Source organism: Typopeltis vanoorti, chromosome 9 (genome assembly GCF_054136105.1).
Source record: "Typopeltis vanoorti isolate ZY-2024b chromosome 9, IOZ_Tvanoo_1.0, whole genome shotgun sequence".
NCBI classification, from domain to species: domain Eukaryota; kingdom Metazoa; phylum Arthropoda; class Arachnida; order Uropygi; family Thelyphonidae; genus Typopeltis; species Typopeltis vanoorti.
The window spans coordinates 97725797-97752571 of record NC_143557.1 but is presented as its reverse complement, the minus strand read 5'-3'; the positions used below and the strand labels follow the sequence as shown (position 1 = coordinate 97752571).

The following is a 26775-nucleotide window of genomic DNA, read 5'->3' as shown; positions in this document are numbered from 1 at the left end:
TATAAAACAATTATCATCCCCATGGCTACCTATGCTTCAGAAGCCTGGAGATTAACTCAACAACCAATCAAGAAACTTCAAGCATTTGAAATGAAATGCCTTAGAAAAATCAACAACACCCACTGGATGCAACACAAGACCAATGATCAAGTCAGAATAGATTTAAAATTCTCAGATGATATAATAGATACAATCATTAAGCATCAGCTGAGATGGTTTGGACATATCCAGAGAATTTCCCCTTATAGATTGCCATATTTAGCTCTGAATGGATATAAGAGGTAGAAGACTTAGAGGCAAACCAAGAAGTACTTGGATAAAGTTGCTGAAAGAACATTTGCCAAGCTATGACTGAGATGGCCAAAGATCGTGATAAGTGGAGAATGTATCTTCTTAGTGGACTCAACTCATTACCAAGTGGATGAGATGATGGTTATATAATTTCTCTATGTTAATATATATATATATATATATATATATATATATATTCATCTTTTTTTGACTGACTGAAACCGAGAAATAGATAATTTATTCTTGTAGAAAGGCTAATACATTGGCTGTACATGATTATTGAATTGCTTAAGGAATTCACAATGTAAACTGGAATATAAATTAAAATAAGCATTAATATATACTTCCTATATTTTGGCAACGTGACGTTGCCATCTTCATGGGAACTTAAGATTAAGACAGGTGCACGCAGGCACTAAAACAGCAAATGGGTCGAAGAAAGGAGACTACTCTTATTCCTAAAGTCCTGCTGGTCCCCCCCTCCTAAGCTGGCTATATTAGGTATTCTTGGCCTTTGGCCTGAAGTTCTCATGATATATGTTTCCCAAATTTGGGCAGTCTCATGTGCATCCAACTTTGTTGAGGTTGGGCACGTTTTTTAGGGCTGAGGCTGATTCTATGAATAGTCTTTCAAATTTATACTTGCTGCTGTGTATTATTGTGGCTTTCTTCCAACGTATTCTGTGGCGAGTGTCCAGAGCATGGTCTGCAAGCCCAGAGTGGCTGTAATGGTGAAACCGGATGTAGTCCTTGTGTTCTGAAATTCTGATATTCGCTGTCCTGTCTGTTTGGCCAAAATAGGACAATTTACAGCTGCAAGGGACCTAGTAAACACCAGATAGGTCTAGGAGAAGTGGTTGGTCTTTTGTGAAGTGGATAGGGGATTCCAATTTTCTATATGGTTTGTAACAAGAGGTCAGGTCCAGATGTAGGGAATAGAATAATCTTTATTGTGCATGGGGAGGGGTTTACTGGTTTTAGTATTTTTGGAATTTTTTTGGGGTTGTAGGCATTGGCTGAGAACGTATTAAGGATGTGATTTAGTTTAGTGATTAGGGCCATGTCATATGAACAGATTAGTTTAGCCCTGTTATGTAGTGTCATGTAGTGTCTTAATAATACCATATTGTTGTGTGTGGGGGGGATTGTTGGTTTATTCACCAACAATTCCCCTACGGAACAGACTATAACGACAATTCAAACTTAACATCAGTTCACAAGTCTTTTATTACAATAGCACAGTGTTTTTATGGTTTTTTTATGTTTTTTAATTTGCTTTAAGTGTTACCACACCTGAAGAAGTCATTTTTGACAAAACATGTTGTGTGCTCCATTAAATTAACTTGTTATCTATTTCTCGGTTTCAGCCAGTCAAAAAAAGATGAACATATCCAATCACAGAGTTAATGTAACTACTGATTATATATATATATATATATATATATATATATATATATATATATATCCAATCACAGAGTTAATGTAACTACTGATTATATATATATATATATATATATATTTGTTTATTTATGATACAATATACAATACAATACATGGCTAAGCAAATACCATTAATGCTGGATGACTGAGTGGTTAACAAATCTGCTTTCCAACCAACAGATGTGAGTTTGAATCCCACTATGAGCATGAATATGTTGTGAATAGCTGTAGTGGGAGATGGTGTTCATCATCCAATGAGACTAGCCTGTTGCTTAATGAAAGATTGAACAGGTTGACAAAGCTCTATGTTTGGTTTCTAGAGCAAGTTCCAAATTACTTAATCCATTGCCCATCCACCATATGGCCAGCTTGATTGACCAAGTGGTTAACATCTCTGCTCTCTAACCAACTGCAAGTTCAAATCTCACTGTCATGAATGGTCATAAATGCTTCTGGGTAACAGCTGATTGCATTTTCTAGTATGAAATCAGTTAGGAAATGTAAAGTGGCTCCTTGTTTGATCTCTAGAGAGTTTCTATACCTAGTTTTTTTTTTGAAAGATGAGATGTGTTTATGCAGAAAAGGCTAGAAGTATAAATTAGCCAAAGAAGAGAAATCTGATCTTGCTTGAAGACCTGAATATTATTAAGTTTAAAATGAGGTGAATGGAGAGCTTGGTTATCATGGTACAGTGTCATCATAGTAGCTCTGAAGTGGCAAATTAATCAGAGTTTAAGGCATTAGTTTTGAAAGAGAAGCTCTGAATGATCATACCCTACAAGGTTTGTTAAATAAAGAAGAAGAAGAATGGTATTAGGTAAAATGTGACATTAGAATCTACATTTCAATATAGCATATGTCTGACTCACATCATTTAGTACTTTCAAGGGGGATCCAAATATCCAAAATTTTGAGAATGTAGTATGTAATGTTTTATTTAAATCACTTTCTGATCATTCTCTGTTTATTCAATTTTCTTAAAATTATTGTGCCATGTTTAGTGAAATCATATGAGACAATATTTTTCATTTTATTTTGTATAGTGTTCCTCTGGATTTATAGCCAATCCAGAACTCAGGAAACTTATGTGTCCAGACTGCAATGCAATTACATGTGCCCAATGTCGGAAACCCGTAAGTAACATATTTCTTAATTTTTTAGTTACATCATGATACTGCTTGACTTTGCAAAGGCATTTAGTTTGACAGAATACCACATGAAAAACTACAAGAGTTGTTTGAAAAGTTTGGAAAAAAAAATAAGTTAAACACATTTTTTTGGAAAAGAAATCACCTTTATTTCTCAACATAGTCTCTATCAAGGTCTACACATTTGGTCCAGCAAGTTTCCAATTTTTTCATCCCATCTAAAAAGTAGGATTTGTCAAATTGTGCTAAATAGTCATTGACAGTCTCGATGACATCCTCATTCAAAGAAATTTTTTCTCACCGAGCAAAATTTTTAAGTTTCGGAACAAGAAGTCACATGGGGGCAAGTCCAGAGAATACAATGGATGTGGAACCAATTCGAACCTCAATTTGTGCAATTTTGCCATTGCAAAATTGCACAAATTTTGCCGATGTGTGGGACGGGGCACTGTCTTGATGAAAGAACACTTTTTTTTGTGCCAATGTTGGCCATTTTTTCTTCGGTTCTTTTAAACAGTTCAACAATGATGCATAATAGACTCCTGTTATTGTCTTACCCTTTTCCAAATAGTCAATCATGATAATTCCTTCGGAATCCTAAAAAACAGTGTCTGTCACCTTCCCAGCTGACAAAACGGTCTTCGCTTTTTTCGGTGCTCTTTCACCGTGCATTGTCCACTGTTTTGACTGCTGCTTGGCCTCAGCTGTGTAGTTGTAGATCCAAGTTTCATCTATAGTCATGAATCAATGCAAAAAATCCTGCGAATTGTGATTAAACATTGTCAAACACTGCGTTGAAATGTCTTTTCGCATGCTTTTTTTGATCGATAGTCAACAATCGCAGTACCTATCATGTACACAGCTTTTCCATGTGCAATATTTTGCGCAAGATATTATACACCCATTCATTTGAGATGTCTACAATCTCAACAATCTCATGCACTTTCACTCGGCAGTCTTCCTTAACGATACCATGGATTTTGTCAATCATTTCCTTCGTAGTGACCTCAGTCGGGCATCCAGAGCACACTTCATCTTCAATGGACTTACAACCACATTTAAACTCATTTATCCAAAAGTAAATAGTCTTTAATGCTGGTGCAGAGTCTGCATCATGAACTGCATCTAACTTGGCTTTGATCTGCGTGGCTGTCCATTTCTTCAAATAAAAGTATTTTATCGCTGCACAAAACTTGTTTTTCTCCATTTTTATGAAAAATGCAAACATGGTCATTTTAAATGTTTGCCAAACGAGAACTACGTGTTGCACGTGGCTAAAATTTTCCAGAGGTCATGAAAAAAGTGATATGTCCCAACACTGGTATGAATGAACGAATTATGTTGCCGTCTGTTGGAAATTTACCATACTTTTCAAACAACCCTCATATTACAAAATTTGGAGCAAATGGGAATGGATATGAAGCTAGTTACAGAATTATGGGATGGCTGACAGACAGTATTGCAATAGATTTGAGGGTGACTAGTGGAATACTTCAGGGATAATCAGTGCTTTGCTGATGATGCAAAACTGAGGAGGACAATAGTTGATAAAAGGTGATGAAGGATGATCTAAATAAATTGGCATTGTGGACAAAGGATAATGATTGCCAATTGAATATTGCAAAATGTAAGGTAACGCACTTTGGGATAAAATAGTTGCATACTATGTATGATATTGATGGTACTGGATTTCAGGAAATTGATGAAGCTAGGGACTTAGGGATGATGTTGGACACAGAGTTAAATTTCAGAGGACATATTGCAAAATTGGTAGAATAGCTTAAATAATTACTTGGATGTTGAAAAACGTGCTAACAAGTAAATATAGGGAAGTTATTCTTCTTTATCAGGCTACAATGCATTCTGCATCTTGACTACTTTCCACAGATTTGGTCAACTGGGTTTCATGGTGGTTGATCAGTAGGTGGTAGAGAACATTCAGAGATGAGCGACCTAGCTGGTGACAGGTCTGTGTAATGGTCTTCATGAGGATAGGTTGAAGATTTGTGGGTTGATAGTTGATAGGTGGAAAAGGGGAAACATGATAGAAACTTATGAGATATTAAAGGGGTTTTATATAATTGTTGCAAAGGAAATTTTTCAATATATGACAAATAGTCAGAGCACTAGGGTTTTCTGTGGAAGTTGTGTATGGTAAGTAGGGGTGTGCAGACTAGATTTTTTTGCATGGAGAGTGGTGAACAAGTAGAATGGATTGCCAGCATTAGTTGTGAATGCCCTGACAGTGAATGAGTTTAAGGAGAGGTATGATAGGTTTTGTGTGTATAAGTGTTAGTGTGGGTCTTCCACAATAAATATCAAGATTTTATGGAGATACCCTAAATAATAATAATAATTGAACATTGGCAGTCAAGTAAATGGCAACACAGAAGAGAGGAAGATGTTCTTGCTAGGCTTCGCATAGATCACAGTCATCTTACATATTTACTGAGGGCTGATGACCCACCTATGTGTTACCAGTGTAACATGTGTCCCTCTATTTTTCACATTCTGGTGGAGTGTCAACACCTCATTCAGGATTCTTGAAATATAATTGATATCAGACCTAACACAGAGAGAGAGTCGGAGAAACTGAATTCTGATTGGGGGGAGAAATCATGAAAAGTCTCAGAACATGAAGAGAACGATTCTGTGTTTATCCAGTTCAGACCTGTCAAACATGTGTAAAGATATCTGCATAAATAGGGAACTAGATAAGAACAGAGATCTGCAAGTTCTTGAACTGTGTCATGACTATAGACAAGATTATACAAAAGAGCATGCAAGTAACTTATTTTGTCTGTACATGAATGCTAGGAGTATCAAAAACAAAGGAGTAGAGTTTGTTGCCTAAGTTAATATATTAGGACCTCATATATAGGCATTAGTTGAGACCTGGCTATCAGAAGCAGACATACTAACTGGTACTGAGTGCAAAGGGTACAGTATTTTTAGGAAGGATAGACAGGACAGCAGAGGAGGAGGCATGCTGTAATGATATCAGATGACTTGAATCCAGTTAGAGTCGAGACCTATGATTGCAATACTAGTAACAGTTTTTTATGTGGCTGTGAGTTTAAAGCCATCTGGTGTGAGGTGGAGTCTAACAAGATCAAATGCATATTGAGGTGTTGTTACAGAGCTGGTGGATCAGTCACTAGTGACAAAGAAATGTATCACCAGATAAATATGATATATATTTCATGCAGGTGCAAAAAGAGTAATCATAATGAGGGAACTTTAATTATCCAAACATTGATTGGGTAGCTGTAAAATCACATGATTTTACATGTGATTTTACACGTGGGGGGGGGGATTCAGTCAAAGATGTCATTATTCTACCTCTGGTCATGTGATACTCAGGAAGTGGTTAAGTTTATGAATGTTCCATTTAGAAAAGGTTATATGCTAAACTACAAAGCAGGAAATTATGATCACCTGAGGAATATTCTGGGTTCTGCACTACGGTATCAGTTGTTGGATGGGAAAGATATTAACAGTGCTTGAGAAGCGTTTAAAAAAATACTTAAATGATGCGATATCAGAATGTGTCCCTAGAGTTCAAAGAATAAATAGAGTATGACTGAAATGGATGTGTAATCTAATTAAGCAAGAGATTCATAAGAAAAAGATTATGTGGAAGAAATACCATGTTCATAAGGATGAGATAATTTATGAGCAGCAGGCTAGAAGAGTCGCAAGAAACTGGTTCTCTAAGTTAAGGACAATTCAAAAGAATTCTATTGTTATGATGCAAGAAAAAGAAAGAATGAATTTGCAAGAATAACTCTGCTGAATGCAGATGGTTATGTGGGTGAATGATGCAGAAGTGATTATTCAACTAATGAGTAGCCGGTTTTGTGAAAAGCTATCAACCTGGAACATTGAATTCAGTATGCAATATTGAACTCACCACTACTCTTCACTGTATGAGGAAACTCATGCATATGAAGAGAAAGTACTAGAGCTGTTGAACAAACTGAATAAGAATTCTGCAGTAGGAACTGATGGGATATCAGCATGGATGCTAAAAGTGTGTTCAGCTGAACTGGCTATTCCTTTGACCAGGCTATATAATTTGAGTCTCAGAACAGGGAAAATTACACAAGAGTGGAAAGAATGTATGGTAATCCCATTGCACAAGGGTGGTACAAAGACCAATGTATCCAACTATTGACCGATCAGTATCTCAGAAGTGGTTGTGAAGATTTTCGAAAGGATGGTTAGGGTTCGCATTCAGAAATGGGTTGACAGAGAATCTCTACTTTGCAATGAATAGCATGGGTTTACAGAGGTCATGTTTTAGCAACTTGCTCACATTCTGTAATAATCTTACCACTGAGTTAGACAAGGGGAAATGGATACACTATGATACTTTTTGGACTTTGCTAAGTCTTTGACAGAATACAGCATGGAAGACTGTTGCTAAATTTAAAGAATATGGGATTGAATTATGGTATGTTGACATGGATAAGAGGATGGCTGACTGATAGATATTAAAAAGTCATATATGGGGATGTGAATCTGCAAGATTCAAGGTAACCAGTGGTGTACTTCAAGGTACAGTCCTTGGTTCATTATTCAATCTGTCAAACCCTTCCCACATCGGGAAGGTTTGACATGTGGCATCATACAGCTGTTTGCTGATGATGCAAAGATAGGTAGGATAATTAGGAGTGCTGCTGATATGTAGTACTTGCAGAATGATTTGAATAGGCTGGAATTGCAGGCATGTGAAAATGGCTGTCATTTCACTGTTAATAAATGTAAAGTTATGCACTTTGGTGTGATTAGATATCCATTGTCATATTATATTGATGGAATATGCTAGAAAAATCTGATCATTTAAGGATCTTGGTGTTTTAGTAGACAGGAAGTTGAAGTTCAAGGATCATATAGCAAAAATTATTAATACATCTCAGAGAATAATTGCAATGCTGAAACAAACCTTGACATGTAAAGATAATGAAGTAATTTTGCCTCTTTATAAGACGTTATATTTCATGCAAATCTGCTCTCCTGGTTCCATGGTGATTCTCATATGGTGGAGAGAGAGAGAGTGTGCTACGGATAGTGCTAAAAATTATATCAGGATTGTTGAATAATGATTATGAAGGCAGATTGAGAATTTGTAGGCTGCAGACACTAGCAAACAGTATGATTGAGATGTTGAAAGTTTATTTTTCACTTGGTTAGACTATAATAAATTTAGTTTAATCCTTTATCCAAGTGTGAGCAAACAACGTTTGTGCCTGAAAGTATCTTCAGGACTGGGGTAAGGTAGTACAACACCGGACAACTCGTTGCAAAGATGGAGCAAGCTTACATCACTCCTATCTCACTATCTCATATAATGCAAAACACATCTCCTTGCGGATATGTATAATGTTATGCATTAAGGGAAGGGCCACTACCCAGACCGGTTTTGACCTTTATTGAGGTCTCTTCAGTGGGAGCCAGGCCAAGATGTGCAGATACCAGGTAGAAGCAATAGCAAGGTCATCTCTACCTATAGTAGTTGCCAAAAGGTGTGCCACCTTTTTTATTAAATTACTCTGGATTTAGAGAAAGATGTTGAAAGTTTATTGAAACCTCAATAAAGGTCGAAACTAGTCTAGGTAATGGCCCTTCCCTTAATGCATAACATTATACATATCTGCAAAGAGATGTGTTTTGCATTATGGGAGATACTGAGATAGGAGTGATTTAAGATTGCTCCACCTTTGTAACGAGTTTCCCAGTGTTGTACTACCTTACCCCAGTCCTGAAGATACTTTCGGGTGCAAACTTTGTTTGCTCACACTTGGATAAAGGATTAAACTAAATTTATTATAGTGTAACCAAGTGAAAAATAAGCTTTCAACATCTTTCTCTAAATCCAGAGTAATCTAATAAAAAAAGGTGGCACACCTTTTGGCAACTCCTATAGATAGAGATGACCTTGGTATTGCTTCTGCCTGGTATCTCCCAAATCTGGACCTGGCTCTGACTGAAGAGACCTCAATAAAGATCTAAACTAGTCTGGGTAGTGGCCCTTCCCTTAATGCATAACATTATACATATCCGCAAGGAGATGTGTTTTGCATTATGGGAGATACTGAGATAGGAGTGAGGTAAGCTTGCTCCACCTTTGCAACGAGTTGTCCAGTGTTATACTACCTTACCCCAGTCCTGAAGATACTAAGGTGATCTTCAATTATTAAGGTGACTTGTCAAGGCTATAATGTTCTATAATTTTTACATTCTAGCTTATTTCCTTTCTTGTATAATGTCACTAATATCAATTTCGCCCACTCCTCCGGCATTTTCCCTTCTTTCCACACTATATTACATAATTGGTGCATTTCTGTAACCATACTTTCATTACCATATTTAATCATTTCTCCAGTGATGTTATCGTTACTAGGACTCTTATGTTTTAGCCGTCCTATTGCTTTTTCTACCTCTCCTCTTAAAATGTCCATATCATACTCATTACCTGGTGATTACATCTGCTTCAATTCTTCAGTCAGTTTCCCAACATTATCTAAATCTAGTTTTTTTTTTCATATAACTCACTACAGTATTTTGTCCATCGCTGTACAATTTTTTCATTATTCATCAATACTTTGTCTTTTTCAACTTTAATTGTAGTCTGTTTTGGTTGACACCTTCTATTAATGGTTCTAATCATTTTGTATACTTCCCTTGTTTTATGCTCTCCATAGTACTGTTCTGTATTATTGCATTGGGCTTCTAACCATTCCATATTATCCATTCTGACTGCTTTTTTTACCTCATTACACTTTCTTCTATATTACTCCTCTATTTGTTCTGATCTATCCCTTCTTATCTTCAGCATTCATTTCTCCTGTACTAACTTCAGTGTTTCTTGTCTAATCCATTTCTTCTTGATCTTCTCTTCTCTTCTTCTGGCTGTTTCTTCAACTGCATCTTCTATCGCCTTCATTACGCTTTTCACTCTTAGATTTGAATTTTTTTTTCTTTGTCCACACTTTTAAGTTTCTCTTCTAACACTGTTTTGTACCTTCTTCCTATTTCTGCTCTACTTATTCTTGCTGCATCTCTTCATTTCTGATGATGGTTTTATATTTTCTTTTTAATTTCAACTTGATATTTGCCATCACTAAACATCCAAGTCTATATCTGCTCCTTGAAAAGTTCAACACTGCTCTACTGATGTTATCCATCTTCTTTTAATTGTATTCATATCAATCATGTTCTTGGTTTTTCAATAATTTGATCGCCACATCCATTTTCTACACTCCTTTTACTGGAATCTTATGTTACAGATCATCATCTCGTGGTCCACAGCAAATTCTAACATTTTTTCACCTCGTTCATTTCTTTCTTCGAAACCATATTTTCCCATGACTCTTTCCCAACCATCATTATCTATTCCAACTACGGTTGTAGTGATGGAGACTCACTACTGAAGGTGTCAAAATAACAGTCTTCCATATTTTGGATAAAGTGAGGCAGCTAAATTTGTTCAGATTTTTTGAATGATGTAATGCTGTGGCAGATTCTAGAAGTAATCTCTCTGATTTATATCTGTTCCTGTATAAGAGAGTGGTATTTCATTGGATCTAGTGATTCGTATCCATTCTCCAGAGTGCCTGCAGTGAAATAATGGACATAGTTTCTGTGTTCTTCCAGATGGATGCCAGTGGCAGGTGGTTTTTCCTGTTTGTCCAAAGTAGGAACATTGCAGGAGCAAGGGATGCCATATACTCCAGAATGGTCTTGATGGTGAAGATGAAGGCACAGCTATGCCCCTGACAATCTTTTCATGGAAAAGCCCTAAACTCAGCACCTCTCAAACCCACAGTATGGCTATGCTGCATGGATGATGCATTCCCCATTTGCCACATGCCTAGGATATGGTAGAAATATTTTTAGCACACCTTAGCAGCCAATACTCAAGGATCTGTTTGACTATGGAAAAAGGAAAACAATAATTGTCTGTCCTTCCTCAACATTCTGGTCACCTTACTCCCCACACTGGAAGGTACATACATCGCCTGTTAATATCACTACCCTTCCCAGCAATATGGTGTTATCAAAATCTTATCTAATTGAGCTATAACTATTTACTATGACCACACTAGTCTATCCACAGAAATCAATCACTTTTTTTAAACCAATGGCTTTCCTCTTCACAAAATTGATAGAACACTCTGCTCATTCCCAAACCTCAACCATTACACCTACTTTTATTCCTCTCATACTTGCCAACCTATCTTCTCAAGGTCTTCATTGACCCTCCTCAACACCAGTCTGGTTGGCTGAGTGGTTGGTGTATCTGCTCTCCAACCAACAGGTCGTTGGTTCGAATCCCACTGTGGGCATAGATGCTTGTGATTATATTACCTTGTTAACTACTATAACCTTTGATATGGCACAGTATGACCTTTGATGCACTTGCACCATTAAGACCATAAATCATCATCATCACCCTCCTCAACTCAGTCTTCATTCCTTCCATCTCCTTTCTTAGTAGTTCATTTCTCTCTCTCTCTACATGTTCTACTTTCAATTTACGTTAACACATACAAAATCATTGCCAGCAGACTAATAATCTCTGTCAGCTAAACTGTCCAAGTCTAAATCCATCTATTTGTCTGTAATAACATTTTCTCCAACACACTACTGCCATCCACAAACTGAAAATTGCTCACCCTTTTCAAAGCACTATCTTCGCCACTGCTAAATCCCAATATCGAGACACTTCTGTATCCCAGTACCTCCCACTGTCTACATTTCATGCAGACAGTGTCTCACACGCAGGGCCGCATTTACCATTAGGCGCAAGCTGGGGGGGGGGCCTCACTCTCTATGGGGCCATTTTGAAACCTTACTCCTCACAAAGAACAATAAAAAAACAGCATAGTTATAGTTGCAAAATAAAATACTTATTTTTAAATATTAAATTCATAATATAAAAACTAGAGGCTGCTGAAAAATTTGTGAGGCCTCCTGCTTTCATTTGAAATACATTGTTCTTTCCTTAGAATATAAAACTAACAGGAACTCCTGTATTCCGTAAAATTCACATATGTAAGCGTACTCTTTTTTTGCTAGACGTATATATATATATATATAGTAAAGTAGTGTGCCCTCCCACAATGAGTCCTTGGACTCCCTGGAGGTGTCACGTAATAATAATAATAATATACGTCCAGCAAACCTGGATAATATTTTGTCCACCTGTTGAAAGAACATGGATAAGAAGTGCAGTTTGACTATCATGTCCATTAGAAGGGGCAATAATCCTTCATGCTGAAAAGAACACTTAACTAGATTACCGCATAAGTAGCTATGTTCAGTTGCCTACAGCAAGAAATGCAGTTGTTTGCCATTTGCTCCGTAACTGGAATCTAAGTTATATCAGACTAAATACCTATGAGTTATATTCATTTTTTGCTGCTTGTTTTTATCATATAATTATAGTTTTTAATGCTAGTGCAAAATAAGAAATCCTTTCGTACTTTCTTCACTTCATATTGTATCACTTTGGAAGATGAATGTCACTATCAATTTTTTTGCTAATTATTTTAATCACCAATACATTTTAAAATTCTCCCAGAACTTGATTGAAGATAATTATTTTATAAATTCATGAAAATCTGAATCTAAAAATGAATACAGCCTTCATCTGTTCCAAATTAAGTTTTTCTTTTTTATTCATAATCTTAGTTCGAAGGTTAGTTCACAGATTGCACGAAGGTTCGCACTTTTTAAATTTTGCTTAATAGAGAATCGTACGTAAATCTTGAATCATATCATACATAATTAATGCATAATTTTTATAACGCAATCTGTAGGTTTTTGCATTTCAACTTTCTTGTTTTCCCTCTAATCACTCACTACAAACCGAAATAAACAGCAGCTATGATGTCAACTGTTATGTACATATTTTCAGCTAATTTCGATATTATGCGGCAGTTTTGAAGTAGCGATATTTTTCCTAATCACAGTTTATCTTTCGAAATATGTGTAGGTGCATGCGACAAAATGAAATTTTATTTCCAAAATTTTCATAACAGAATTAATTCATCTTTAATGGCTAACCCCCTCCCAAAATTATCACCACACACACACACAATACTGCTAGATAACATGTGCACTTTTCGTTATTTTTCCAAAGTAATTGTACTGTTGCAGTTTTAAGCAAAAGACAAAGGCGAAGGGTCTCTGATAAAATACCATTGGATATAAATTTTTGATATTTTGACTCAAAATCGGAAACCCTGAGTAATGCAGTTTACATCATTTGTTGTTCATAAAAAAAAAAAAAAATCGTTCCTAAAGTTGAAATGTGCGACCCATATAATCTTATTTTGCAAGGAAAGAAAGTAAAATGTCATATATATTTCAATAAATGTTATTTAAAAAATATAAATATTTGACATAATATTTCCAATGCAAACAAACATTTTGATTATTTATTTTAGCACATGTGAAATTCTTTTTTTTTTTTTTGGGAACAGATGCAATAAATAAATTGTGCAGCAAAAAAAGGTCAAATATCATAGGACAGTGAAGGAAATTCCAAGTAATACAGTGCACATAAAGATAATAATCCGTTAATGGCAGGGGGGGTAATAATTGCATTTTAACAGATAGAATGCTGATGAAGTTTCATCAGCATTCTACGTTTTTATTAGTTCAAAGGGATTTTAAGTATATTTGTGAACAGATATATTCAACATAACTTAGCCAGTTTTGTCGTAAAACGTGCCACATTTTAAGAAATATTAGCAGCATAATAATAAAATAGCAAAATTCATAATGCTTCAGAATAACTTGATAATTTTGATAATACCAAAACAAGATGAGACATCTGTAGAAATCTGTTATTATTATTATTATTATTATTATTATTATTATTATGAACTCTATAAAGATATACTTAATAAATTGGTATTTTTGTGTTTTTACTTAAACTAGTTTCATTTTGTCACAGATGGTTTTTGCTTCTGGACTTTTAGACTATTGTTCTTATCAATATTACTAAATTCCAATCTCCTTCTCTGGAAATTTTCTCTTAGTAAATGTTTGACTTGTTTTGACTAACCACTGAGTGACTTAACAGTTTAATCCAGTGATTAAATATATGGTAAGTTTAATCAATAACGTTCTTAAGAATATTTCACCCTGTGATTTCCCAGAATCCTGTTAGGAAAGAACAGATCGCTGAGTATTGAACTTGCAATCATTTTGAAACAGGTTCCTGAGACAACAGAGGTTTTTTGTGTGCTGCTGCTATTTGTATTAATTAGTTCAGTAAGAGCAGTTTCGATATCACATAAACAGAGCATTTGATTTTCAAGTTTATTATTATTTATAAATTAAATTGATTTTTCGGTTCATTTTTTTGTGCATCAAGATTCTAGTTATTTTAGGGTAAAATGTCGAGTAAAAAAGTAGACGAAAGATTTTCATTACATCTTTCTTTAAATTAATTATGATTCAATTACATGGAATACTTAAAAGTGTAAATAATATATATATATTTAGAATTACATTAAAAAATTTTAAACTATTTAGAAAATTTAATATTAAATATAAATTATTGGAGAAGTTGCATAATTATTTATAATCCATCGATATAAGTTAGTCATTTACGTATATAAAATGACTTACAACGTTGCTGGTTTAATATTACCAAGATTTATTTTTTTAATATTAATATTTATTGTATACATGTGAAATTCGTTTTTATTTTTGGGAAGAGACACAATAAATAAATTATGCACCAAAAAGGGTCAAATATCATAGAACAGTAAAGGAAATTCCAAATAACAGTAATTAAACTGATAGTTTAGTTACCATTATTTGGCTAGTATTTGTAAAGCAGTATACAAGTGTATATACCTAATTATATGGTTAAAATAGTTGTCGCAGTTGGTAAGAATATATTTTTCGATTAATTTATTCTTATTTTACTGTTACTCGTTTATTTTAAACAGCGTAATTGTTTATTTTATTTATATGTTTATTTTGGATTTAATAAATATTTATTTTGCTTTTGATAGATTAATACACATAATGATGCCAAGAAAATTTGAATCCAGAGCTAGTAAAAGAAACAACTCATAGAAAATGTAAAACAGCTAAATAGACAAAAGGAGACAATTTTGTCTTTCTTGCATTCTGAAAATGAAGAATTTTGTAGAACTGAAGTTGTACTTGACACTTCTCGGAATGAAAATGAAACATTGGTATCATTATCAGGAGGAGATGAAAGTGAAAATGAAGAACATCAAAATTATGTGGAAAACATAGAAGGAGAGAAAGAAGTAAATGAAACAAATCAAGAGAGTTCTGAAGAAAATTTTCAATCGGAGACTGTACTTACCAGTAAGCAAGCTATCTCTTATCCTACCGATATAGCAGTGTGGCCACTCACTATTAATGAACAGTTTATCGAGCATATTTTAATAAATATGCTTCAGAATGTTGGTAAAATCGAAAATTTAAAAAAAGAATACACAGAACGCAATAGAATATATGTCAGAAATGTAAATGAATCACATTTTTACTGTAAAAAGGCGAATGGAACAAAGGAGAAACGAGAGTGGCTAATTTTTTTCAGAAAGAGATTTACTGCTTTGTTTGTAAATTGTTTTCTAAGTCAAATAATAGCTTAATGAAGGGTTTTAATGAATGGGGAAATATAACACAAACCTTATGTGATCACGAGCATTCTACTAAGCATATATACAAGCGATGTGCATATATCGCAAAAGAAAATCAAGTTCTGTAAATAGTCGAATTGATTCTGAATTGATCAAACAAATACAATCTGAAGAAAATTATTGGAGAGAGGTTTTAAAAAGAATAATAGCTACGATTATGTTACTGAGTAAACTAGGGTTAGCATTTAGAGGAAATACAAATGATATTTTTTCTGATTCTTGCAGAAATTGTTCATCATGTTTACATTATTTAAGTGAATTTGATGATTTTTTTAAAACATCACATGAAAATGTACATCAACTGTGCTTCTGGCAGATCTAATTATCTTTCTTAGCACACTCGTGATGAATTCATAGCATTAATAGCTAAAAAAACAAGAGAAATATTAATATCAGAAATTAAGGAAGCTGCTTATTTTGCAGTAATACTCGATTCAATGCCAGACATTGCCCATGATGACAACTAGCTATGATATTTAGATATGTTGCCGCAAATTCTGACATTAGAGAAACATTTATCGAGTTCATCAGCATTACCCAACATAATTCCTTATATTTAGAAGAGGTAGTGTTAAAAAAATTAGAAGAATTATCTTTGGATATAAAAATGTGCAGAGGGTAAAGCTATGATAATGCTGCCATATGAAAAGGTATCTATACAGGTTTACAAGCTAGGCTGAAAAAACATAGTCCCTCTGCACATTATATACCATGCTCTAGTCATTCCTTAAATTTAATTGGCAACTATGCCGTGGAATCTTGTCCAAAAGTGGAATATTTTTTTATTCAAAATGTATATAATTACTTTTCATCTTCAACAAGAAGATGGGGTATACTTCTTAAACATTTAGAAAAAAAAGCTTTAACAGTTAAAAGACTAGGTGAAACGAGGCGGTCTGCAAGAGCTGACGCTACATTGGCTGTGAAACATGGATATAAACAAATTAAAGACGCATTACTTGAACTATCCATTTCTTCTCATGAAAAATCAATTTCTAAATTAGAGAGTTCATCATTGGCTGAACATTTTGACAAACCAGAAACAGCAATTTTAACAGTTGTGTGGGACAAAATTTTACGACGAATACATGCTACTAGCAAATCTCTACAAGATTCCAATATGGATTTGTTTTTAGATATAAGAATTAGTTTTGCTGCTGTAAATGAAGAAGCGAATTTATTAACAGATGAGACAAAATTTAAAGATGAAAAGGAAAGAGTTAAAAAAACTAAAAAAAAAATTAGTGACGAAGTTTCACAATCTAACAATGAGATTATATTACATGTGAAAGAAAATTTCGCTCTGAACACTTTTAATGTCATTTGCGATAAGCTAATTTTGGAATTTAATGAAAGAACAAAAAGCTATTTTGACATATTAGATATGTTTGACATTTTTTTGAAGAAAGATATAGATCAAGACAAGTACAAGACTAGTATTAATAAAATTTTACGAAGTTATGGGACTGATATTGATCCAGAAAAATTTACTGATGAAGTTAAGTAATTTTTAATAATGATAAAGGAAGAAAATTCTTCAATTAAAATATGTACAAATTTATAAACGAAGGGTTAAGGTCTACCTTTCCGAACGTAGAAACAATTTTTAAAATATTTTTGACGATGCCTATTTCAAATGCAAGTACTGAAAGCTCATTTTCAGTGTTGAAATGAATAAAAAATTATTTAAGAAGCAACTTACACCAAAATAAAACAAGTGACCTGTCGTTATTATGCATTGAATCAGATGTAATGGACTCAATTAATTATGATGACATTATAGATATATTTGCTAAAACCAAAGCCAGAAAAAAAAACTTTTAGTTATTAATTTTTTTATTTAAATTTGAACTGATTTATTTTTATACTTTTTTTAAAATGCAAATATATGTATACCAATGTTGTATTGTGTTATTAAAATGAGTTATTATGGAAATGTTGACTTTTATTTTCAATAAACTAAATAAAAAAAAAAAAATGCTTATTTTTGAGGCCTCATAATGATGTTGCGCCTCAGGCCTCCAAAAGTATAAATGCGGCCCTGCTCACACCCGCTATATTTTTAAACTACAGGATGCATACATACTATGTGCAGCAAGCTATAAAATCATCGACTATACTATGAATAATGTAGTCTTTAAATGGCGGGGATCTAGGTTATAGTGCTGTAACTGGCAGCTGCCATGTTGAATACAGTCGATACACGTAATACTGAAACAGTATAATCCTAACAAAATACACACAGTTATACCAAAAAAAATCAGCAATTTGAATAACGTATACTAAAAAACCAGTATTGTCACAAAACACAATAATATCTTTCCTTACTACTGATACATATCTTTTTTTTTAACAGCTTGTATCCTGCCACCTCTATATGAGATCACTTAGGTGATCTCATATAGAGGTGGCAGGGCTTTTTTTCTCCCAGAAACATGGGTTTTTCATCCCACATACAGGCAAATATGAAACAACTTACAGATACAAATGCTATTAATAGGTTGATAGCATAATGAGTATATGATAGATAGTGGTGTGTTTTTTGTAGTAGCATAAATGGTAAGTGTGTGGAGTGGTGTGTCTTCCCATGATCAGCCCTTAGACTCCTTGGAGACAGCACATAATAGTAATTCTACTGTTTAAAGATTGTCCAAAGTATAGTAAATTTTAGCTTAAGCTCATTTAAATTTAAATTTTACAGTGGGAAAAGCAACATGAAGGCATCACATGTGAACAGTTTCTGGAATGGAAGGAAGCCAATGATCCTGAAATTCAAGCTGCTGGACTTGCTAAACACCTTACTGAAAATGGTATAGGTGAGTAAAAACAATTGGCTTTTACTATTATACTCAAAAACTAAATACATTTATTTAGTTTTGAATATAATAATCTTGATGTTTATGATAGTATGGATATGATAGTGTTTATTAATATAAATAAAACAGTTTATTTCATATTTCACTTCTTTGATGTATTGATATATATATATATGTCTATAATGTATAATATGTTTTTGCATTTCAGATTGTCCAAATTGCCATTTTAGATATTCACTGGCAAAGGGTGGCTGTATGCATTTCAGGTGTATTCAGTGCCAACATGATTTTTGCAGTGGGTGTAGTAAGCCCTTCAAAATGGGACAGGTAATTACCATGTAATGCTGTTATAAAGTTATTCAAAACTAAACTGTTAAATTAAAGATTCCAAGAAATCACATTCTTGTTTTAACCTTTATCCAAGCGTAAGCAAGCAAAGCTTGCATGTGAAATATCTTCACAACTAGACTAATTGTATATAGAGTAATGACTTTACATTAACTCCTTAATATTTCACAATGCAAAGAATGCATCCTTTCAGGTGTGTATAATGCTGTGCATTATGAGAAGGGCCACTACCTAGTTCTTCAAGAAGTAGCTCTAATCCAGAGTATTTTAATAATAAGGTGTCACAATTTTTCACTACTTGTATATATGAAATATGTGACTTCTGCATTACTTCAATGTTGGTATCTTTTCTGGGTCACTGATGAGACCACAATAAATGTCAAACCAGTCTAGGCAGATAGTCCTACCCATAATGCATAGCATTATACACACCCAAAAGGATATGTGCTTTGCATTATGGGATGCTAAGGCAATTAACCTTTTAACTGCTGAGATACTAAATAACCAGTATGACCCTCCTTGCTGAGTTATTTTCACAATTATAAAATATTTTATAATAATATGGATAGTTACTATAATGTATTACACATTTTTGCACTGTTTTCTTGTATAAATTGAAGTCACTGAACAAAACTGTTATATAGAAATTTTATTTTAAAGTTAGGGATGTACAACATTTATCTTGAAATTTATTTGTTTATTCCATGTCAAATAATGTCACACACAACTTCAAGTGAGGAACACCTCCACAAAAATACTTCAATACTTTAGTAGTGTGTGGTTATTTTGAAAGAAGGGGTGTACACATAAGGCTATGCCACATTTAGCACACATATACTGGCTCTCGTTTCTTTTTCTTTGCCCCAATGTGGTATTTGAACATACATGACAATGCCTAGTGGGATTTGCTTTCTAGGGTGTGGGTGGCATAGGTATTAGGAAATGTCTTTCCCTCAGTCTGAGGAGTTCGTCACCCTGTGATGGTCGTCCAGATGTAGTGGTCGATCTTGGTGTATGGAATTTTTGAAAAATTTCTCTGATGAGAGTCCGCCTTAGTAAGAGAACGCTGCTGTCTGCTTGTCAAAGCTATTTTTACTAACCCTGGAATCACCGCATCACATGATCGCCTGGCTCCTATTGTCAAGGACGGCTCTGATAACATCTGATAACAGTGTTTTACGAAGATAGTGCCACAAAGTAGACAAAGCTTGAAAATTAGTTCCTTCTAATCCTAAGAGATGGCACTATAAGCCCACTCAATTCAAATTCTTTCACAAATTAAATTAATTGTGAGAGTGTGAATATAAAAAGTGTGAATGATAGTATTAATGATTTCTCAGAATAAAAAAAGATGAGATAGAGTTGTTGAAAGGTGCGATAGAAAGGGCAAAACAGCAGCTAGAGTGCATGAACAAAAGTCGACTGAATGAACCAACCAACCAATAATAAAAGGTATGACAGGAAAAATAGACGTATGAATGTGAACATGAACAAAATGAAGGATAGAGTGCTGTATGGAGATTCGTTAGTACGAGGTGTGTTAGTAGAGGATTTGAGAAAATCGTACCAACCTGGTGCGACCATAAAGGATGTAACTGAGTCTATTAAAGAGCAAAAGGAAAGGGTGAAAGAAATGATTGTTGTGACAGGTACGAATGATTTGAAAGGAGATAAAATGGAAATGATAGAAGACCTGAATGAATTGTTTGAGGTAGCAAAAGAAAAGAGTGAGAGAGTTAGAATGATTAGTCTTTTGCCACGGTATGACAGTGAAATGTTTAAAAGGAGGGCCATAATTGCGAATGACTTTATGCGTGGGTTGTGTATGACGAGTGGTGTGGAATTTGTGGACATGTGGAGTGAGTTTGATGGGCAAAAGGATCTGTATAAGATGGATGGCTTGCATTTGAATGGTTACGGTGTAAGAAGACTTGAGAAAGTGTTGCTGAATGTAGTGGATGTGCCAATTCAGGGAAACTAGATTTGTTAGCGGGGGGGGAGAGTAGATATACAGTCCTTAGGGAGGCAGTTGAATGTAAGAATGAACATAATATGCCAGAGCAAATAAGGACAACAAATCAGAGTGGGATAGTTAATATAAGGCATCAAGGTAGGGTTGGGGCTAATGGGGGTCTTAAATTCATGTACACTAATACTAGGAGTATTAGGAACAAGAAAGAAGAGTTTTTGGCCATGGTTGGCACTTCCAGACCACAGGTTATTGGTATTAGTGAGACATGGCTGACTGTAGATGATATAGCCAGTGGGATTGAATGTGATGGGTATAGTGTGTTCAGGAATGACAGAGAGAATAAAATGGGGGGAGGAGTATTGTTAATGATAGCTGATGAGCTACAGCCAAGGAGAATAGAAGTTGGATTGCAGGATAGAGAAAAGAGCACATTTGAAGCCATTTAGTGTGAGATTGTGGCTAGCAGAACTAAATATACAATTGGGTGCTGCTATAGACCAGGTGATGAAAAAGATGGTGGTGACAGTATGCACAAGCAAATAGAAGAAATGAGCGGAAGGAGGGTGATTATTATGGGAGATTTCAACTATGGTCGCATTGATTGGAGTGAGGAGAGGACACACAGGAGGAAGGAATTGGATTTTATGCGGTTATTAAGGGATAACTATCTGTGACAGCATGTAATGGAAAATACTAGGGGTCAGAGAGTGCTTGACCTAGTAATTTCATCTGAGGATTTGGCTGTAACAAATATGACCATATTGCCACCAATTGGTGAGAGTGATCATAGGGTCTTGACTTGGAAGGTGGCTGAAGGTGTAGAATTTTCAATTAAGACATGGTACATGTGGAATTATCGGGCTGGAAAGTATGACAAGCTTAGGAGTTTGATTGGTTCAGTGCCATGGCATGTACAACTTCAAGGACTAGAAGTTGATAGTGCATGGGAGGTAGTTAAGAAGTGCTTGCATGAAGCAATGGCTGACTGTATACCTAGAGTCCGAATAATAAATCAAGTAGGGGTTAAATGGATGAATAACACCATTAAGCTTGAGCTGCAAAAAAAGAAACAACTATGGAGGGAATTTAAGGAGAAAGGTGACCGGCAGGCACATGAACGGTATAAAGCACAGGCCAGAAGGGTGACGAGTGTGGTAAGAAAAGCAAAAAAGGATTACGAAAGAACATTGGCCATACAGGCTAAAGAGAATCCTAAACAGTTTTTTAGATATGTAGCAAGTAAAAGGAAAAATGTACATGGCAGAATGATTTTAAAGAATGCCGATGGTAGGGAGGTAACTGAATCAGTTGAGATAGTTGAGTTACCGAGTGAGCACTTTGCAAGAATATATCATCCAGGTGGTGACATTGCAGAAACGAATAAACCAGCTCGTGTCATACGAGAAGCAGCTAAAGAATTATCAGTACCCTTGGCCATTTTGTTTAATTTGAGTCTCAGGTCTGGGTTAGTCCCGAGCGGGTGGAAAGAGGGGAAAATAGTTCCACTGCATAAAGGTGGTTCCAAGACTGCTGTTGTAAATTACCGACCGATTAGCATATCAGGAATCATTGTCAAGGTCTTAGAGAAATTTGTCAAGAAAAGAATACAGGATTGGATACATGAAAATGGGATATTGTATGGGGGACAACATGGTTTTGTGAAGGGTAGATCATGCCTCAGTAACTTGCTCATGTTTTATAACACAGCGACGGCTGAACTGGATAAGGGTAATGGGTTTACAGTGATACTACTGGACCTTGCCAAGGCCTTTGATAGGATACTACATGGAACCCTAATCAGTAAACTGGAGCAGATGGGGATAGATATAGGGTTGGTGAGATGGATAGGAGGGTGGGTGAAGGAGAGATACCAGAGAGTGGTTTATTCAGGAGTGGAGTCTAAACGACGTCTTGTGACTAGTGGAGTGCCACAAGGCTCTGTTCTTGGACCACTGCTTTTCAATTTGTTCATCAGTGATATTGGAAAGGATTTGAGAGGAAGTGTTCACTTGTTTGCTGATGAATCAAAGTTGGGTAGAGCAATTGTGAGTGCACAGGATGTCAAAATTTTACAGGATGATTTGGATAGTTGGAGGACTGGGCTCGGAAAAATGGATGTCAATTTAATGTGGCAAAGTGTAAGGTTATGCACTTTGGGATGAAAAGAATAGCAGCAGTATATCGCATTGGTGGAACCGTACTCCAGGAGATTGATGAGGCCAAGGATTTGGGAGTGTTGGGGGATAGGGAGTTGAAGTTTAGGGGGCACATTGCAAAAGTGACTAAAACAGCTCACCAAATCACTTGGCTTCTGAAAAATACTTTAACATGCAGAGACAAACAAGTTGTTGTTACTCTGTATCGAGCCTTGATAAGACCCCATCTGGACTTCTGTGCCCAGTTATGGGCACCAGGGTTTCTTCGTGGTGGGGAGGAAGTGGAGAGGGTCCAGAGACTAGTGACCAAGATGATAGTAGGTCTGTGGAATGAACCATATGAGAATAGGTTGAGGATTTGTGGGTTGCAGAAATTGGACGATAGGCAAAGGAGGGGTGATTTGATTGAGACATTCAAATTACTGAAGGATTTTTATACGATTGATCCAGAAGATATTTTTGAAAATATGACTGGTGGTGGGAGGACTAGGGGCCATGCATGGAAGCTGGGCAAGAACGTGGTTGACAAGGGTGTTAGAGCTAGGTTTTTTACTTGGAGAGTGGTGAATGAGTGGAATAAGCTTCCAGAGTCTGTTGTGGGTGCTACGACCGTGAATGAGTTTAAGGCAAGGTATGATAGATTCTGTGTGATCTTCATGTTGGAGGCTTAATGGATTTTTTACAACACTCAATAAGAATTAAAATAGAATTTAATACTTCCTATATTTCGTCCTAGTCACTAGGACATCTACGGGGATTACAAAAACAATTAATGTAACATATACACAAATAACAAACAATACTAAGCCCAACCACGTGGGTGACACTAAAGTCCTATCTAGGTAGAGCGCCCTCTAAGGGCAGTAGTAAGTGGCCTGGAATGTAAGGTGGGAACTCTGGTGATGAGTGTTTCCCAAATCTTCGGAAGCTTAATGCAACCCCCATATTTATTGAGATTTGGTTGGTTTTTGAGAGCTGCTGCTGCTTCTAAGAAAAGTCTCTCTTTCTTGAATTTGCTGTGGTGGAGCATGGTGGTTTTCTTCCATGATACCCTGTGGGTGGTGTCCAAAACATGGTCTGCCAAGCCTGAATGGCCAGAGTTGTGTTTGAAGATGTACGACTTGTGTTCCTCTAGACGGATGTATGCTGATCTGCCTGTCTGTCCAAAGTACGCCAGCTTACAGGAACAGGGTACTTTGTAAACTCCAGGCAGAGAGAGAGAAGGGAGCTGATCTTTCGTAGAACGAATATGGGTAGCAAGTTTGCGGTGGGGTTTATATGCTGTGTGTAGGTTGTACTTTTTTAGTATCTTGGCTATTTTTTCGGATGTGCCACGGATGTAGGGTATGGTGATGGCATTTTTAAAATCTTGTTGACGAGAAGGATGGGGAATGGGGGAGGAGTTGATTATTTTTTTGATACTGTGATCGCTGTAGCCATTGGAGAGGAAAGTGCTGTGTATGTGGTTAAGCTCAGTAGTGAGGGCGGTTCCACTGGAACAAAGATTGTGGGCTCTCTTGAAAGATTCTGTGTGAATGTTGAATAATTGTTCTTGACATGATGTTAGGGCCTCCCTCGATGAGTCTGTCGACTCCTTGGAGTTTTCCGGAACAATAATAATAAATTAAATGAGTATTACACATCGAAAGTTCAAATCGAGTTAACTCGATCGTAGCAAGGTCGCCATTTTTTTCTGCACTCAAGTTAAGTCGACCGTAGCAGTTAAAGAGGTAATGTGAAGTCATTAGCCATTATATGATCCTATGACCAGATCCAGCTCCAGGTCACCTTCGTTACATGCTGTTTCAAGTATTTATCTCTTACTAGATAAATAAATTCTATTTCCTTCCTGCCGTTGTGGTCTTTCCTCCTACTAATCTTTGTTCTCATAGTTGAAGTTCTCCATGGTAATTACTCAGTCTGCACTCATTGTGCTAATTTGTGATGCATATCTTCTGCATCTCCCAATACCACAATGAACAACTGTATTGTATATTTCATCCTATTGGCCTCTAACCCATACCAGATTATTCAACTAAACTATCTTCCACATACCTGTCTTCCTACTTTTTTTTTTTGCTGCAGTTCATCTTTTATTATCAGTATTATCCCTCCATACATTCTATTCTCTGTATCCTCCCTGAAAATATTATACCTTTTGCAGTTTATCCTTGTAACTTTTAGTAAGGGTGCACTCACCATTAGCAAAAACGCCTCCTGTTTATTACTGATACTCCTGCCATTAGTATACATAAACTGCATGATTCCTTTAGGCCCACTAAACTATCTTTCCATCTTGTATTGACTATCCCATTCAGTTTTGCCAAAACTACAATCAGTTCTTACCTTTTATGCACATCCTGACATCTTAACTAATATTATTAATTCTCATGCCAGGTAAACAAGATTTAATCACATTCTTGTTAAGTATCATAAACTTGCCATAGATAATTTTCTCCTTCTTTCACTCTTAGACTGATAAACTCAATTCTTTAAAACTTTAAAAAAAAAATAGCCAGATGAATCATATATTGACTCATCACCATAGTGGGCAAACAGATATGCATAACATGAAATTTACCACCTGTGTATAGGAGATGGCTTGTGTGTATTTACTCGGCTTATCTTCTCATTCATTCTCTCACTTTTTTATTTTTTTCATACATATTTATATGCAGATACATAAGAAAATAACATGTTGAACACTACAATTGAGTAGTTATCATATCTAAATTTTAATTAACCTATCCTCCATCTATTGCTGTTATGTCTTTGAATTACAATTATTCCCAATTCTTGCATTTGCAAGTCCACGATTTTCTGAATGTCAGTTGAGAAACATTTTCTATATAAAACTAATCCTAAATTAAAAGTGTTTGCATCAAATGAATGAACAACAATGCTGAAATATTTTTTATTTCCCTGTTCCATTCATTCAAATTAAGACTAAAACAGTGATCTAATTCTGTTAATTCTTTAATTTTTGATATCTGTTCTTTTTCTTTTTTTTTTCTTTTTTTTTTTTGTTTTCATAGAAGTCCAAAATAATTTTAAGTTATCTCACTGGTTCATTGATAGTACATAATTCAGCTTGGAAATTGATCCACATATAAAGGAACTGTTGACAGTTGTTCAAAGTGGGAATCAATTTTCAGCACCCAATCTAGATTCAATCTCACTTATTTTCTTGTTTTACAAAAGTTTAAAATTGACTGATCAGCCTTAATTCATTTTGAACTACTTCAAGCTTCTGTATTTTCCTCACCCCTTCTTTTAAAATGTGATTCATGCATACATTTTAAAAGCCACATCATTCCACTAGTGTTTTATATTACTTACATGAAATCTACTTTGGACAATAATTGCAATAAGCTGCTCTCTTCTTTCGGCATTTCTTAAAGTATTTCTGAACTTCAGAGTTGTTTATTTTCATTTTGAAACGAATGTGAATTTTTTTAATTTTATATTTTTTATTATAAAATTTATTTTATTAATAAGTTTATTAATAAATTAAAATGAACTAATTGTTTATAATTTTTAACTTGCAAATTATCAAATGTGATCCAAATTTAAAAATAAAAATGGAAAATGTTAACTTCTATACATTATAGCATAAAAGTCCATATGTTATTGTTTTTTTTTTCTTTGTTAAAGTAATGAATCACTTGATAACAGGGATCATTCTGTTCTGCATACAAACTGACTTGAACCTGTTGAGTATAATAGAGATGTTTATTATATGTGTCCAACTCTGTCAGGCAAACTGCAAACAAGAGTATACAAAAGAACATGCAGGTAGATTATTATGTCTGTACACGAATGCTAGGAGTATCAGAAACAAAGGGGTAAAGTTTGTTGCCTTAGTCAATATGTGGCAACCTCAGATTGTAGGAATTAGTG

The 26775-nt window shown here is 35.1% G+C and overlaps 1 protein-coding gene across 5 annotated transcripts in view; it reads left to right on the top strand.

The window, feature by feature from the left end:
• Window positions 1-26775, top strand: part of LOC150103285 (uncharacterized) — a 454389-nt gene that overhangs the window by 319829 nt on the left and 107785 nt on the right. For all 5 annotated transcript variants that reach the window (XR_016548822.1, XM_090397913.1, XM_090397914.1 and 2 more), the window contains 3 exons: window positions 2775-2864; window positions 18285-18399; window positions 18608-18726. Coding sequence is in view for 4 of the 5 variants with exons in the window: in XM_090397913.1 (XP_090254039.1) it covers window positions 2775-2864; window positions 18285-18399; window positions 18608-18726 (324 nt within the window). In the remaining variant the exon portion in view is untranslated. The remainder of the gene's footprint in view (window positions 1-2774; window positions 2865-18284; window positions 18400-18607; window positions 18727-26775) is intronic.